Raw genomic sequence first — 16997 nt, 5'->3', positions numbered from 1 at the left:
AAATCAGTAATTTTACTTGAATGTATTTTGGTATAGGTTGTACTACCTTGATATTCTCAGGTATAATACGCTCTTTCAATGTGTAGTTTGAATTTTTTCTCTTTTAATTTCAGGAAAGTTTCCTTGGATTATAATTTTAGTAATTGTTCTGATCACTTGCTTCAGTTCTTTCAGAGAGATTTATTCTCTGAATTTGAATATTTCCATATTTGTCTCAGAATCACTTTTAAAGTACAGTAAGTTCACTCCCTTTGCAAGTACAGACAGACAATCATGTAACCACCATCACAATGACAATATAGAATGGTTTTATCACCCCAGAAAACTTCCCCCTCCTCCATTGTAGGCAGCCTCCCCCCACCCCCATTCAGCCCCTGGCAACTACTGATTTTTAATTTTTTTTTTACTAGACTATTTTTTTAGAGCAGTTTTAGGTTCACAAGCACCTTTGACATAAAGTACAGTGCATGACCCCTCCACTCTCAGCATCCGCCACCAGAGTGGTGCATCTGCTACAGTCCATTACCCTACACTGTCACATCATTATCATCCAAAGTTCATAGTTTACATTAGGGTTCACTCTTGGTGGTGTACATTTTTGGGGTTTAGATAAATGTATAATGACACGAATCCACCATTGTCGTATCATACAGAGTAGTTTCACTGCCCAAAAAATCCTGTGTGTTCTGCCTGTTCATTCCTATTTTGCTCCCCCTGAACCCCTGGCAACCACTGATGTTTTTACTGTCTCCATAGTTTTGCCTTTTCCAGGATGCCACATCCTTGGAATCAAACAGTATGTAGACTTTTTAGACTGGGTTCTTTGACTTAGTAATGTGCATTTAAGTTCCTCCATGTCTTTTCATGGCTTGATAGTTCATTTCTTTTTAGTACTAAGTAACATTCTGTTGTTTAGACATATTGCAGTTTATCAGTTCACCTACTGTAGGACATCTTGGTTACTTCCAAGTTTTGGCAGTTATGAATAAAGCTGCTATAATTGTCCACATGCAAGATTTTGTGTGGATGTAAGTTTTCAACTCCTAGGTAATTGCCAAGGAGCACAATTGCTGGATCATATGGTGAGAATATGTTCAACTTTGTGTTAAAAAAAAAAAAAAAAAGCCAAACTTTCTTCCAAAATGGCTGTATCCTGAGCACAGGCTCAGTAGTTGTGGCGCAAGGGCTTAGTTGCTTCTTGGCATGTGGGATCTTCCTGGACCAGTGCTCAAACCCATGTCTCCTGCATTTTTAGACTGATTCTTATGCTCTGTGCCACCAGCGAAGCCAAGAAAGTGATTTTTTAATCCTTTTTTTATTTTTTCATTTGTGATTTTAAATATTTTCTCTTTTCTAAAAGTGTTCTCTTGTTAAGCTCTTTATAGTTTAGTTTTCCTTTACTGAGTTTTTCTAAACCTTATTTATGTTCTTTTATTTCTTTATCATTTCTTAGTACCTTTCAGCTCATTTTGAAATTGTAGGTGATAGTTTTGGGGGTGTGTTTGTGGTATGTTTTTGTTGTCTATAGGGAGTTATTCTGGTCCTTACATTCTCTTTTCTTATAACTAACTTTTAAAAATATATAACAGCTTTTATGGGATTTGACCTTATAACTTTCTGTTCATTTTTATTTAAATTTAGTTTTTCTGAACTTTTAGGTGTGATTCAGGATACTTCAGAGCTCCCTCTTCTGTGTGTGTTTGTTTGCATAGTGTTCTCAACTGTGGGAACTTGTTTTCTGAAACTTTCTGGTTCTGTTCCCTTCTCTCATTTTTATCTGGACCTTTTGCATTCATCTCTTTTATACGTGTCCTACTTAATTTTATTTCTATTTTTGGAGCTTTTTCCCCCTCAGTGTGGGGCCTTGGCTGGTCAGCTGAAGAATTTCTGGGGCCCAGACTACTTTCAGACTCATTATGGACAGGTTGTACTTGTTACTGAATTGCACTAAACTCCTCCCAGTTGTGATAATGTGGGTGGGTGGGTGCCAGTGTGCTCTTCAGAACTCCAGAGATTTCCTTTATGGCACTCTGCCCTGTGAACTATAGCCACCTTGGCATCTTTGGACTCTCAGCTTCCTTTCCTCAACTTACGTAACATGGCCAGACTTCACCTGGTTTCTGTCTCCCTGTACTGCTTTCTGGAAACTGTAGCAGTAAACTGGAGCAGTCTTAAGGGCCCACTTTGTTTGTTCCTCGTCTATCAGCGATTACTGTCCTGCCTGGTATTGGATGCCTGAAACTCAATTTCTCATATATTTGGTTTTTCAGTTGTTTTAGGTGGGAGGGTAAATCCAGTCCATATTATTCTATCTTGCTGAAAATGCAAGTCTGTCAGTTTTAAAAAAAAAAAAAAAAAAAAAAAAGATTGTGTTTGGTAACTACAATATCTGAATTTTCTGGGAGTTCTGTTTTGTTGTTTCTTTTTTTTTCTTCTGTTTTTCATTCCTTTGGTCTGATAATTTTCATAAAATAGTAGCAATTATGTATGAAATGGTAGAATAATTTGATGGTCTGGATGGTATTCTCTTTCTTAGGAGTGAATTTGCTGTTGTTTTTGTCAGGCAGCTGTGATAGGAGTGCGGGTGACCTTAACTAATCAGGGATCCATTCATCTCATTGAAACCTGGTGTTCTGTGTTTGTAAGAGTTGACTTACTGCAGGGTTACCCCTATTCCATATATAGATGCCATCTGGAATCATGGTTAACAGAGTCTAATTCCTTGGTGGTTCTTCAATTCATGTTTTGTCTTCCCTACTGTGAAGGGGACTTAAAGCTGTGCTCGGTACCTCAGCCTCTCAGCCCCTAGCCACAGCAACCAGATTAAACTTAAAAACTTTTGCACAGCAAAGGAAATCATCAATGAAACAAAAAGACAATGGGACAGAATATTTGCAAATGATAGTACCTATAAGGGATTAATATTCTTCCTGACATGTAACAGAAATGCAAAATGAGACAACCTCTTTGCAAAACAGTGCGTTAATATTTTTAAAAGTTAGACACACACCTATCACATGACCAGTTCCATTCTTAGGTATTTGCCCAAGAGAAATAAAGCTATGCCCACACAAAGACATACATAGAATGTTCACAGTAGCTTAATTCGTAATAGTCAAATACTAGAAACCATCCAAATATGTTCGTCAACAAGTGAATGATAAACAAATGTTGGCATATTCAAATAATGGAATAATACTTGATAATAAAAAGAATAACTACTGACCAATAAAATGGATAAATCTCAAATTAAGTAGAGAAGATAGACAAAAATAAAAGAATATATACCTTATGACTACATTTACATAAATATTCTACAAAATGTAAACTAATTTATGGTTACAGAAATCAGAACAGTGGTTGCCTGGGTATGGGAGAGGGGATGGAAAAATGAGGGTGGCAGGGAAGGATGGATTAAAAATTCAGGGGAATGATGGGTATGTTCATTCTTGAATGTGGTGATGGCTTCAAAGATGTACACACAGACCAAAATATATCACATTACTCAATTATCACATGTCAGCTATACCTCAATAAAGTTGTGTAATAAAATCTATCTTGATCTAAGGTGTTTTTCCTTACTGTATAATAATTAACAGTAGAATCTGTGACAGACTATTTGTAAACTCAATTTTATTTACTTACTTTATTTTCAGGTCATAAAACTGAAAAACACAGCTAATATTCAATATGAATAAAGCACTTATTATTTTTGCTTTTTTTCCTTTACCTAAAGGAGATGAATCCCAAAAGAATATTGCTTCGATTTATGTCAAAGAGTGTTAGTATCATGTATATTATAGTATCATGTATATGTATAGTATCATGTAATCTTCAAACAGTTATTTCTTGTCTGATTGCTGTGGCTAGGGCTTCCAAAACTATGTTGAATAATAGTGGCAACAGTGGGCTTCCTTTGTCTTGTTCCTGATCTTAGAGGGAATGGTTTCAGCTTTTCACCATTGAGTATGAGGTTAGCTGTGGGTTTGTCATATATAACGTTTATTGTGTTGAGGTAGGTTCCCTCTATACCCACAGTCTCTGGAGAGTTTTTATCATAAATGGATGTTGAATTTTATCAGAAGCATTTTCTGCATCTATTGAGATGATCCTATGGTTTTTATTCTTCAGTTTGTTAATGTGATGTTTCCCATTGATTGGTTTGTGGGTATTGAAAAATCCTTGCATCCCTGGGATAAATCCCACTTGATCATGGTGTATGATGCTTTTAATGTGTTGTTGGATTCAATTTGCTATTATTTTGTTGAGGATTTTAGCATCTGTGTTCATCAGTGATATTGGCCTGTACGGTTTTTGTTATATCTGTCTGATTTTGGTATCAGGGTGATGCTGGCCTCAAAGAACGAGATTAGAAATGTTCCTTCCTCTATAATTTTCTGTAATAGTTTTAGAAGGATAGCTGTTAACTCTTCTCTAAAAATGTAGTAGAATTCACCTGTGAAGCCATCTGGTCCTGGACTTTTATTTGTTGGGAGTTTTTAAGTTACTGATTCAAAATCAATACTGGTAGTTGGTCTGTTCATATTTTCTATTTCTTCCTGGTTTTTCTAAGAAATTGTCCATTTCTTATAGATTGTCCATTTTATTGGCATATAGCTGTTCATAGTAGACTCTTATGATCCTTTGTATTTCTGTGGTGTCAGTTGAACTGCTCCTTTTTCATTTCTGATTTTATTGATTTAGACCCTCTTCCCTTTTTTCTTGATGAATCTGGCTCATCAATTTTATCTTTTCAAAGAACCAGCTTTTAGTTTCATTGATCTTTATTATTTTCTTAGTCTCTATTTCATTTGTTTCTGCTCTGATCTTCATGATTTCTTTCCTTCTACTAAATTTGGGATTTGTTTGTTCTTCTTTCTCTAACAGCTTTAGGTGTAAGATTAGGTTGTTTGAGACTTGTTTCCTGAGGTAAGCTTGTATCACTATAAACTTCCCTCTTAGAACTGCTTTTGCTGTGTCCCATAGGTTTTGGATCATTGTGTTTTCATTTTCATTTGTCTCTAGGTATTTTTGATTTCCTCTTTGATTTCTTCAGTGGTCCATTGGTTGTTTAGTAGCATATTGTTTGTGTTTTTTGCATTTTTATTCCTCGTAGTTGATTTTGGTCTCATAGCGTTGTGGTCAGAAAAGATGCTTGATATGATTTCAGTTTTCTTAAATTTACCAAGGCTTGTTTTGTGGGTTAGCATGTGATCTGTCCTGGAGAATGTTCCATGTGCACTTGAAAAGAATGTTTATTCTGCTGCTTTCATATGGAATGCTCTATCAATTAAGTCAGTTTTGTCTAATGTGTCATTTAAGATCTCTCTTTCCTTATTTTCTCTCTAACGACTTCCCCCTTAATGTAAGTGGGGTGTTGAGTCCCCTACTATTATTGTGTTACTGTTGATTTCTCCTTTTATGTCTGTTAATATCTGCCTTATATATTTAGGTGCTCCTATGTTGGGTGCATATATATTTATAAATTGTTATATCTTCTTCCTGGATTGATCCTTTGGTCATTATGTAGTGTCCTTCTTTGTCTTTGTAACAATGTTTATTTTAAAATCTGTTTCGTCTGTTATAAGTATTGCTACTCTGGCTTTCTTTTGGTTTCCATTTGTGTAGAATTCCTTTTTTCCATTCACTTACTTTGTGTGTGTCTTTAATTCTGAAGTGAGTGTCTTGTAGGTAGCATATATAGGGTATTGTTTTTGCATCCATTCAGCCACTCTGTGTCTTTTGGTTGGAATGTTTAGTCCATATACATTTAAGATAATTATTGATATGTATATTCTTATTGCCATTTTGTTAATTGTTTTAGATTTGTTTTTTTACATCTTTTTTTCACTTTTCTTTTGTTCTCTTGTGATTTGATGACTGTCTTTAGTGTTATGTTTGAATTCCTTTTTCTTTTTTTGTGTGTATATCTATTATAGATATTTGGTTTATGGTTACCATGAGGTTTTGTATAGTAGGCTATATGCATTCTAAAACCCTGCATTTGTACTGCCCTCCCCTTACAATTACTGTTTTTGATATCATATTTTACATCTTATTTTTTTGCATGGATATAGATGATTCTACTACTTTTTGTCTTTTAGCCTCCCTACTAGGTTTGTGTGTATATGATTTCCTACGTTTACTATATGCTTGCCTTTACTGGTGAGCTTTTACATTTTCATAACTGTCTTGTTTCTAGTTGTGGCCTTTTATTTTTCACCTAGAGAAGTTCCCTTAACATTTGTTGTAAAGCTGCTTTGGTGTAGAGCTTAGCTGTTGCTTGTCTGTAAAGCTTTTGATTTCTCCATCAAATCTGAATGAGAGCCTAGCTGGGTAGAATATTCTTGGTTGTAGGTATTTCCCTTTCATTACTTTAAATATGGTGTGCCATTCCCCTGTGCCTTTCAGAGTTTCTGCTGAAAAATCAGCTGATATGAGAGGTTTTTAAAAATCAGGAATGGATGCTGATTTTGTCAAATGCTTTTCCTGCATTTATTTAGGTGATTTTCTTTTCTGAGAAAACATTTTTTTAACTACATTTTTTGTGTGTTTTCTGGCACAGATCTTACTTGGTCATTATCCTTTTGATTTGTTGATATCCTTTGGATTTGTTCTGTCACATTTACATTTATGTTCATGAGGATGTCATTTTGTAGTTTTCTTGTACTAGTTTTGCCTGATTTTGGTATCAGGATGATGTTGACCTCATAGAATTGGAAAGTGTCCTCTTCAGTTTTCTGGATGAATTTGGATAGAATTGATGTTAATTCTTCCTTAAATGTTTGGCAGTATTCAACAGTGAACCCATCTGGTTCTAGAATATTTTTCATGGGAAGGTTTTTTATCATACATTCATAATGTTGTGCATCCATCCTACAATCCATCTCCATAGCTCTTTTCATCTTGTAATTCGCCTTCACTTTTGAACGTTTTTTTTCTGGGTTGCTAGGTCAATAGGACTTTTTTCCTTCAGTGCATTAATGTGGAAATTTTTTTGCCTGTGTGTGTTTGTTTATCTGTCTGTCTCTCTTTTGGTAACAACTATAATTGGTAACAGTATAATTCACACAATTCACCTACCTAAAGTGCAGATTGAGTAATTTTTATATATTTACAGAGTTGTGAGCCCATTACTATAGTCACTTTGAGAAAATTCTCATTTTCCCTAGAAGAAAGCCTGAACACATTAGCAGCCCTTCCCCATTTCCTCTTAGCCATGGTGTTCAACTTTAGAAGTTCAATTTGAATGCCTGTGCTATCTTGTATCACTAGTTACTATATTTAGTCTTCTAGCTTGTGACCATATGTGATATAATTAAAGTCACTTTAAATGTCTGTCTACTAATTCTATCATCATTATCTCTCTGGACTGGTCTTAATTGACAGACTTTTCATTATGGATAATATTTTCCTGTTTCTTTGCATACCTAGTAATTTTTAATTGGGTGCCAGGTATTGTGAATTTCACCTTCGTGAGTGATGTGTGAACCTGGGTGATGTGTGAACCTAGGGATTGTTACCTCTGCTCCTTTTGGGTGTTTTTCCCCCTCAGGCTCAGGAATTTCTTACATGCATATGCTGATCAATACTCAGTTGACAACTTGCGGGAGACCTCAAATCTCCAGACCTCTCTGTTCATCTCTGTCCTGTCTGGTACTCTGCCTTTGTAAATTCTAGTCATCCTGGCTTCCCTGGTCACTTGCTCTGTGTCCTGAACTTGGTGGAGATCAGTGTTCTTCTCCTGGAATGCCCTCTCTGTTCTGCTGTTCAAGAAGTAAGCTCAGGCAGTTGTAGGCCTGTCTTGTGTGTTTGCCATTCTTCAGGGATCACTCTCGCACACTGATTGGCGTCTGACCTCTTCTGTTGTTGATTCATGTATATTGTCTGGTTTTATAAGTGTTCGGTTGGGATAGTAAATTTGGTCCCTGTTACTCCATTTTGATTAGAAGTCTCTAGACTGCTTTTTCAGCCAGTAGAAAATCAGTTCTCAAAGACTAGTATATTTTCATTACATCCATTTGTTTCATTCTCTCTCAGACTACATCCTGGACCACTTATCCCCTATATCCCCATATTATGGCAAAAATTCTTAGATAGATTTAGAAACAATTATCATCTTATCAAGAAGTGCCAAAGTACAGATTTAAGTAGTAAGTGCATTGAAAGAAATTATTCTGTTTCTAGTCTCTGCTCTTGACGCTTGAATCCTATGTCTGTTCCTGTTTGATTATGTGTAGTTATGACTTAAGATCTGAAATGTTTCTTGGTAGGCATTTTTATTTTTAATTATATAGTACAGATTTGTTTAATTACATGATTATTGATGAAATTATTACTTAGGTACTCTTGGTTTTAAAAGTTTGCTACACTGAGAATATCTCATGTACCTTTTGTTTTTAGGCAGGATTCTTGTTTTCTGGAGTATGGATATGGAAAGCCTCTGAGATGCTAGATTTGATTTTTTTTTTCTTAAGTCCAAATCATTCATGTTGAAATATTGGACTGTTACTATAAGTTATTCATACTTTTTCTTGTCATAGATAAAGTCTTAACTATTGTGCTCTTAAAAATAGAAATGCAGTCTAAATATTGATATATTGCCTTAAATGGGTTTTTTTTTTAGTTTGCCAGGTGGAGAGTTTATAACTTAATCATAGCAGTGAATTGTTCTAGAATTGGTAAGGTTTCTACTGTTGACCCCTTTCTCACAATTTTTTTGTGTGATAAATTATTACTCAGTAAAACATCTAAATGTTACTTAATCAAGGGACCAAATTGTAAGAACACTATATAATCCTTGTCCCATTTTTTTCTTCTTTTACAGGAAAAGTAAGAAGCTTAAGCTCATCTTTGTGGTCACTAACTCACTTGACAGCTTTGTATCTAAGTGACAATTCCCTGTCCCGCATTCCTTCAGACATTGCCAAGCTTCACAATCTGGTGTATCTGGACCTGTCGTCTAATAAAATCCGGAGTTTACCAGCAGAACTCGGAAACATGGTATCACTCAGGTATACAGATTCAACTTAGCACATAGCTATATACTCCCTAAAAGAAAATACTATTATATTGTTAGGAAAAACCACTTTGTTAGGAAACAGTATTGTCAATTTAATGGTATTTGAACACAAACATGACTATATCCTTTAGGTAAAGTTTTCTAAGAAAATTGTCAACTAATAAAAAGTCATGTAAACCCATTGTCTAAAATTTATTTTATTGCTGTTTTGTGTGATATACTTTATTTTTGAAACAAAATTTTTGGACGAAGTGGGGCAGACAAAAGGTGCTTATGTTATCCCATATATGCACTCACCTGTGACAGACAGTTGAGGTGCTTTTCCCCCACTAAATTCTGGGGCCCATACCATCCTTAATATAGGATCCAGGAAACCATTGCCAATTATTGATACCTTTTTGGCCATCCCAGGGCTTGTATGCATGATAGTAACAATGCTGGGACTTGAAAGAAGCTAAAATTAGTGATTGAATATGGGGAACTGTAGTGTGGACTATAGGAGGTAGATATGATGTGGAGTCCCACAGAGTTCAGATTTGAAGCCTGACTCAGTTGTTGATGGCTTGTGTGATTTGGGGCAAGTTTCTTACAGCCTTGCTGAGTGTTTCTTCATCTGTGAGGTTCTTGTAATAATGACCCAGCTAAGGCTGAGATTAGAAATATTTGAAATAATGACTGAACTGCTAGCAGCCCTGCTTGGTGTGTATTGTATTAGCAAATGGTGATTGCTATAACCTCTGTTTTATAAGATAGATGAGGTCTACCCAAGTTGAATATAAGCCAATTTCCAGCTATTATGTTAACCCCAATGGAAAATCTTACCCCATGTCATATTACCTCCCCATCCCTTTTTTTTTTTTTAATTCCACTGGCTTTTCTGCTGCCTTCTGTCATTTGTTGCACAGTAAAAAGGAGTAAGGACCTTGTGAGAGTTTCTTTACCTCTTTTGCTTCCAGGCTAGCCCTTTGACATTTTTTTAAGGCTTAATTATCGAGTATATACTATGACTATTTTTTTACCCCCTGAAGCAAATTTACTTAAAGGACCTTCTTTCCTGTGTGATATATTTAGAAATAAACAGAAACCAGGTATTCAGAACGAGTTTTTCTTGTTCAGTTTATGGCCTCATCAGCCTCTGGTTTACTCAGTAGTAACCAAGCTTCATTTAAATTCCAAGAACCAAGGATTATAGAAGTATCAATAGTTCTCATTCACTTGTAAAAATTGACAAAACTTATTGCCAGTATATTAATATTGTGTCTTTCTTTTTTTCCTACTGACGATTCCTTTCATAGTTAAATTTTCTATACAAAACAAATCATTAAAATAATTAGTAGCTATTAATATAGCTGCCATTATTTCTAAAGTGAAACTTTAGTAAATTTGGAGAAATATTAATCATAAACTTATTGTGCAGCTACCATAAGCTATTTTGATTTGGTACTATATGATCATTTAAATTCTCTTTAAACAATTCACACGTTAGGCTAATTTATCATTTCCACTTTCTTAAACATGTGTAGTAGACCTCCATGTATGCTAGACCAGTGCTGCTCTCAGGGTGTGCTGTTTTCAAAACTGTGTCACTAGCCTGTAGTGAGATACACAGCATGTAGCTGTTGAATCTTATACTTTTAAAAAATTGGGGCTTACATTTTGTTGGTCTTTTTTTTTTTCCTCATCTCATTTTTATAGTAATTGATTTTTTTTCCTGTGTTTTACAAATGTATTAGTCTGTGGCAGTTTGGGGGGTTTTTGTTGTGTCTTTTTTTTTTTTTTAACCACATATGATTTGAGAAGCACTATACTAGACATTGGCATATAACACTAAAATTTATATTCTTAGGAATTTATATCTTAATATTCCTAGAAATTACATTGTTAATTTTAGCTGTTAGTTAAAGGTTAATATATCCTCTGACTTCCTGGAATTTTTACATCAACAGGGAACTCCATTTAAATAACAACCTGTTACGAGTTCTACCTTTTGAGCTGGGAAAACTGTTTCAGTTGCAGACTTTAGGCCTGAAAGGTATGACTTCCCATGTTTGTGCTTCTTATGGTTTGTATGTATGTCTTTGGGTCTAAAGAAGCCATAAGCGGGAACCCTTTTGCCAGGGATTTGGAGGTTCATTCTTCCCCAGAGTGCATTTAGTTTGTTAGATACGGTCCAATGATTTTCTCTCTTTTTCACTTATAGGTTGTCTACTAGTCTTTTTGTTATTTTTTGCTCCTAGCCCAGCCTTGCTTTTCTAGCCTTTCTTTGTCACCTGTATGTTTGGGTGATACATTCCTGATGTCATGCTGTAAACAGCTTTTTGTTTGTTTGTTTTATGTTTTGTTTTATGTTCAAATCTCAAAAAATGGAGATTCTCACAAAGTGCAGGAAACAAGTAGAAAATCTTGATCCATTTGGATCCTCTAATAAAGACGAGTATTTAAGCATTCTTTAAAAAATCAAAAAATCAAAAGTAGAATTGATTTATAAGGACTTCATTAATATGTTAAAACTTGGGGACGTAATTGACCTAGTAAGAACTATTGGGAAATATGTTTTTAGACCAGCAAGGTTAAAAGTCACATTTCAGTAAAATGCCAGTACCTATAAATTTTTTATCACATTGTGATTCATCACTAGTCTTGTAGATGTATCCAGCTTACTCTATAATTGATACCTAAAAAAAGATCACAGGGGGCTTTTCCTGACGGTTCAGTGGTTATGATTCTGCCCCTCCACTGTAGGGGGCACCGGTTTGATCCCTGATCGGGGAACTAAGATCCTACATGTTGTGTGGTGCAGCCCCCACCAACCCCCCCCCCCCCCAAAAAAAATCACATGATGACATGTTCAAGAATTGTACTTTTATTTGTTAAAAGTACAGTTATAAAGTGAGGTTTTATTTCTATAAATCCTTTTCATATTATGAAAGTAATAGTATTGTTCACAAAAACAAATGGAAAAATACAAATAATACATTTACAAATATATGTAAAACCATGTTCAACAAAACATCAGCTTTATAAATGGTTCTTTGGAAAGTTTTTTTTCTGTATGGGCTACTCTGGCTGAGGCCTCTTAAAATGGAAGTCAGGGAAATGTGAGCTGCAAATGCCTTTTCCTGTTATATCTCCCTATGGTAAGTCTAATTTATTCTTATTTTCCTGTTTTTAAATTTGAAAAACAGAAAAATATAAAATGTAGCAAAGTATAATCCATATATGGACTACCAGAATTAACAATTAATATTTTGTCACCTTTGTGTCTGCTTTTTAATGCAAAAGAAATAGAACATTACAGAATGTTGAGGCCCTCTTTGTTCCTCTTCTAGTCTCTTTCTTGTCCCAGAGGCAGCTACTGTTGTATGTCCTTCTGGTTCAAGGTTTTGTAATCTTACAGTATATATTTTACAAACCTTAGTCTGTATTCATTTCTCTAAGGATTTAGGATCATTGGTCACAAGTTTTCACACTGATTTAATGTGCATAAAAATGCCTGTGGAAGTTAGCACTGGGGATGGGTAGGGAGCCTTTATGTCGCCTTCATGTTTGATGATTCCTTGGTCTTCCCCTTCAGAAAGGTCCTTTCCTGTTTGACATTTATGCTTTTATGTCTCTTTCTTAGAAGTATGGTTTCACTGAGATGTTTGTTTTTCTCAGTCTGTCTGCAAAGGCAGTCTTTTCACTTGGTTTCACCTCTTTAAGACAAATCCTATGTTATTTTCCTGAGCTTTGCAACTTACACTTTAGTATTGTGGTAGTTGCTTCTTAAAACGGTTACATTTTCCTTGCTCTCTGAAAACTTCTTTCATGATTTCTCATGGCACCTGTTAATTATTTGGAAGAGAAAATGTATCACCTAGTTCAGAAATCATGTGTATTTGCTGTATCCTCCATTCGGACAGAACCAAAGTATTTCTGCCTCATGAATCAGTTCATATCATTTTCTTCAAAGTGGATTACACAGGGCTAGCATGCATCACCTTTTTTTTCCCCCCGTTTTTCCATGTTCTTAAAATTTTTTCTACTGTGAAAGATAGAACTATAACCTTAGATGTGCATTCATTTGTTTTATTTTGAGATACTTAGATTCACATGAACCTGTAAGAAGTAATGCAAGGAATAATTCATGTGCCTTTTACTAGTACAGCATCACAACCAAGATATTGACATTGATACAGTCAATACACACAACAGTAGCATCACCAAAGGATCCCTCATGTTGCCCTTTGATAGCCTTTGCTTTTCTCTTGCCTCAGTTCACTCCTTAACTTCTGACAACTGCTGATATGTTATCCATTTCTATAATTTTATTTCAAAAATAATATATAGGTAGAACCATGCTCTGTGTGATTTTGAGATTGGTGTTTTTTATTTGTTTGTTTGTTTTAACTCAGGTTAATTCTTTGCAGATTCACCCAGATCGTTTGCTCCTTTATACTGATGTAGTATTCCTTGGTATGGATATTTCATGGGTTCTTTAACCATTCACCCACTTAAGGACATCTGGGTGGTTTCCAGTATTTTGCTGTTATAGATGAAGCTGCTCTTAACGTTCTGTGTGCAGGTTATTGTGTGAACATGTGTCTTCATTTCTCTAGGATAAATGCCCAGGAGTGCAATTGCTGGGTCATATGTTAGTTTCCTGTTCAGCTTTTTTTAAGAAACTGCCAGGCTGTTTTCCAGAGTGGCTGTACTCTGGAAAACAATAATAAATTTTCACCAGTAATAAATGAGTGATCCAGTTTCTCTGCATCCTTATCAGCATTTAGTGTTGTCACTATTTTAATTTTAGCCTTTCTGATAGCTGTGATGATATCTCATTGTGGTTGTAATTTGCATTTCCCCAACGGTTAAAGATACTGAACATCTTTGCATGTGTTTGTCATCTGTATAGCATTGCCTGTGAAATATCTCTTATGTCTTTGCCCATGCTCTAATTGGGTTGTTTTTCACTCTTGAATTTTGGGAGTCCTTTATATATTTTAGATACTAGGCCTTTGTCAAATATGTGATTTGCAGATATTTTCTCCCAGTACATAGCTTGTCTTTTCATCCACTTTTGGCGGAGGAGGGGGAGTGATTTCCCCCAACACCAACAAACAATTGTAGAACACTAGCTGGATGTCCTATAATTCAACTCAGTTCTGACACAACTTACCCAGAGATAGCATCAGATTCCACAGATAAAGGGCTCCATCCTACAAAACTGTCCCATCCCCCTTTCCTTCCAACTTCAGATGCCAGTCACAACCCAGCTTGTCGTTTGTGCTTGGGCCTCTGACCAACCAGCTACAGATTGAAGGTTCCCATGACCCCCACCCTGGATTTGATTAATTTGCTAGAGTGGCTCACGGAACTCAGGAAACCCATTTACTCACTAGATTACCTGTTTGTTGTGAAAGGATATAACTCAGGAATAGCCAAATGGAAGAAATGCATAGGCCAAGGTATGGGGAAAGGGCACAGGGTTTCCATGCCCCCTTCCAGGTGCACCACTCTCCCTGACTCTCCACATGTTCACCAACTCAGAGGCTCTCTGAGCACCATCCTTCTGGGCTTTTATGGAGGCTCCATTACGTAGGCATAATTGATTAGATCATTGGCCATTGATGATTAGTTTCACATCCAGCCTCTCTCCCCCGGCGGGGGTGGACGACTGAAAGTTCCAACCCTTTCGTCACGTAGTTGGTTCTCTTGGCAACCAGCCCCGTCTTTCAGGTACGTCCAAAAGTCACCTCATTAACAAAACGAGACATCTTTATCATTCTCACCACTTAGGAAATTTCAGAGGTTTTAGGAGCTATGTGCTAGGAACAGTGGACAAAAAGCAAGTATATATTTCTTATTACAGATCACAGTATTACACAGGGTCTTTTATGTAGGAAAAGTTTTAAATTGTTACGAATTCCAGTTTATCAGTTTATCTTTTTATGGCTCTTGCTTTTAGTGTCAAGCCTAAGAACTCTTTGAAATAGTTCTAGATCCCCAAGATTTTCTCCAGTGTTTTATACTAAAAGTTTTATGGTTTTGTTTTACATTGAAGCCTGTAATCCATTTTGGTTTTTTGCTGGTACATGTCCAATTACTCAGCACCATTTGTTGAAAAGTCTGTCCTCTATTGAGTTGCTTTTGCACCATTTTCATACATCAGTTGGACATATCTGTGTGGATTTTCTATTCATTGATCTACATGTCTGTCCTGCCAGTATCACTTAGTTTTTGGAACTTGAAATAGGGTAATAAGTCTTGAAATAGACTAATTCCTCCTCTATCGTCGTCGTCTTCAAAATGGTTTTAGCTGTTCTAGTTGTTTGGCCTTTCCATAAACATTTTAGAATAATCTTGTCCATAGTTACAAAAAATATTGCTGGGATTTTGGTAACCTGTATATCAAACTGGGGAGAACTGACATCTTTTACTGTGTAGAGTCTTCCAATCCGTCAGTGTGCTATGTCTCTCCATATATTTAGATCTTTGATTTTTTTCATCAGTGTTGTGTAGTTTTTGGTATAAAAGTCCTCAAATGTTTTGTTAGATTTATACTTGTCTTTTTGTTTGTTTTGAGTAAATGATAATGTATTTTAAATTTTGCTGTCCACATGTTCATTCCCAGTGTATAGAAATATAATGAATATTTGGTATTTTTATTTTGTATCCATCTACTTTATTGAACCTAGCTCTAGTTCTAGGAGTTGGTTTCTCTTTTTTTGGTAGGCTTTTTGGTAATTAAATTTTTTTTATATATATATAAAATTAGTCAACTGCAAATAGGGACAAGTTTCTTTCTTTCCAGTATGTGTGCTTTTCTTTCTTTTTCTTGCCTTATGGCACTGACTAGAACTTCCAGCACTATGTTAAATAAGAGTTGTGAGAGCAGACACCCCGTCTTTTTCCCCGAACTTAGAAAGTATTCTGTCTTCATTATTGAGTATAATAATGAAGCAGTAGGTATTTTGTAGATGCTCTTTATCAATTTGAGGAAGTTTCCTTCTATCCATCTTTTTCTGAGAGTTTTAAATCGTGAATGGGTATTTAATTTTGTCAAATGTTTGTTCTCCATCAGTTGATATGATGGGATATGTAGCTTTTTCTCTTTAGCCTGGTAATTAATTTTTGAATATTGAACCAGGCTTGCATTCCTGGAATAAAATCCACTTGATCATGGTATATAATTTGTTTATTGCTGACGTGTGTATGCTAATATTTTCCTAAGGATTTTGACTCTATATTTATGAGAGATATTTGTCTGTAGTTTTGATTTTTGTTTGTTTTATACTCACTTTGCCTGGTTTTGGTATCAAGGTGATACTAACTTTATGAAATGGATTTGAAAGTGTTCCCTCATCTTCTGTTTTCCAGAAGAGATTCTGTAGAATTGAAGTTAATTCTTTTTTAAATATTTGGTGGAATTTCTCAGTGCAGCAGTTTGGAGATTTCTGGTAGTTTTAAAATTCTGAATTCATTTCCTTACATATAGTGCTGTTAAATCATCTGCTGGGTGAGTTGTGATGGTTTGTGGTTTTCAGGGAAGTGGCCCATTTCATCTGTGTTGCTTACTTTATGTATGTGGAGTTGTTTATAGTGTTCCCTTATCTTTCTGATTTCTTTAGGGTCTGTAGTGATATCCTTATCCCCTTTCATTGTTGATATTGGTAATTTTTGTGTTCTCTTTCGTTATCAGTCTTGGTAAAGGTTTGTCAGTTTTATTGATCTTTTCAAAGAAACAACTTTAAAATTTTTTTCTTCTATTTTTCTGTTTTCAGTTTCGATTTCTTCTCTTTAGTGTTTCTACCCATCTTTTTGCTTTGGGTTTATTTTGCTCTTTTTCTATAGGTTCTTAGGGTAGAAGCTTAGATTATTGAATTGAGGCTTTTTTTCTTCTTATGTATGCATTTAGTGCTATAGATCTCCATCTTGGCCCTGCTTTAGCTGTGTCCAGCAGCAAATTTTGAATGTTGTGGTTTTATTTTCACTA

General features: G+C 35.4%; 1 protein-coding gene across 4 annotated transcripts in view; it reads left to right on the top strand.

Annotated features, from left to right (window-relative positions):
• CNOT6 (CCR4-NOT transcription complex subunit 6) overlaps positions 1 to 16997 on the top strand; it is a 49948-nt gene that overhangs the window by 16743 nt on the left and 16208 nt on the right. For all 4 annotated transcript variants that reach the window (XR_009049191.1, XM_057709003.1, XM_057709002.1 and 1 more), the window contains exons 3-4: positions 8828 to 9014; positions 10969 to 11054. Coding sequence is in view for 3 of the 4 variants with exons in the window: in XM_057709003.1 (XP_057564986.1) it covers positions 8828 to 9014; positions 10969 to 11054 (273 nt within the window). In the remaining variant the exon portion in view is untranslated. The remainder of the gene's footprint in view (positions 1 to 8827; positions 9015 to 10968; positions 11055 to 16997) is intronic.

Source organism: Hippopotamus amphibius, chromosome 15 (assembly GCF_030028045.1).
Source record: "Hippopotamus amphibius kiboko isolate mHipAmp2 chromosome 15, mHipAmp2.hap2, whole genome shotgun sequence".
Taxonomy (NCBI): domain Eukaryota; kingdom Metazoa; phylum Chordata; class Mammalia; order Artiodactyla; family Hippopotamidae; genus Hippopotamus; species Hippopotamus amphibius.
Note: the sequence above shows the minus strand (reverse complement) of the source record. Positions and strands in the feature narration are given on the sequence as shown.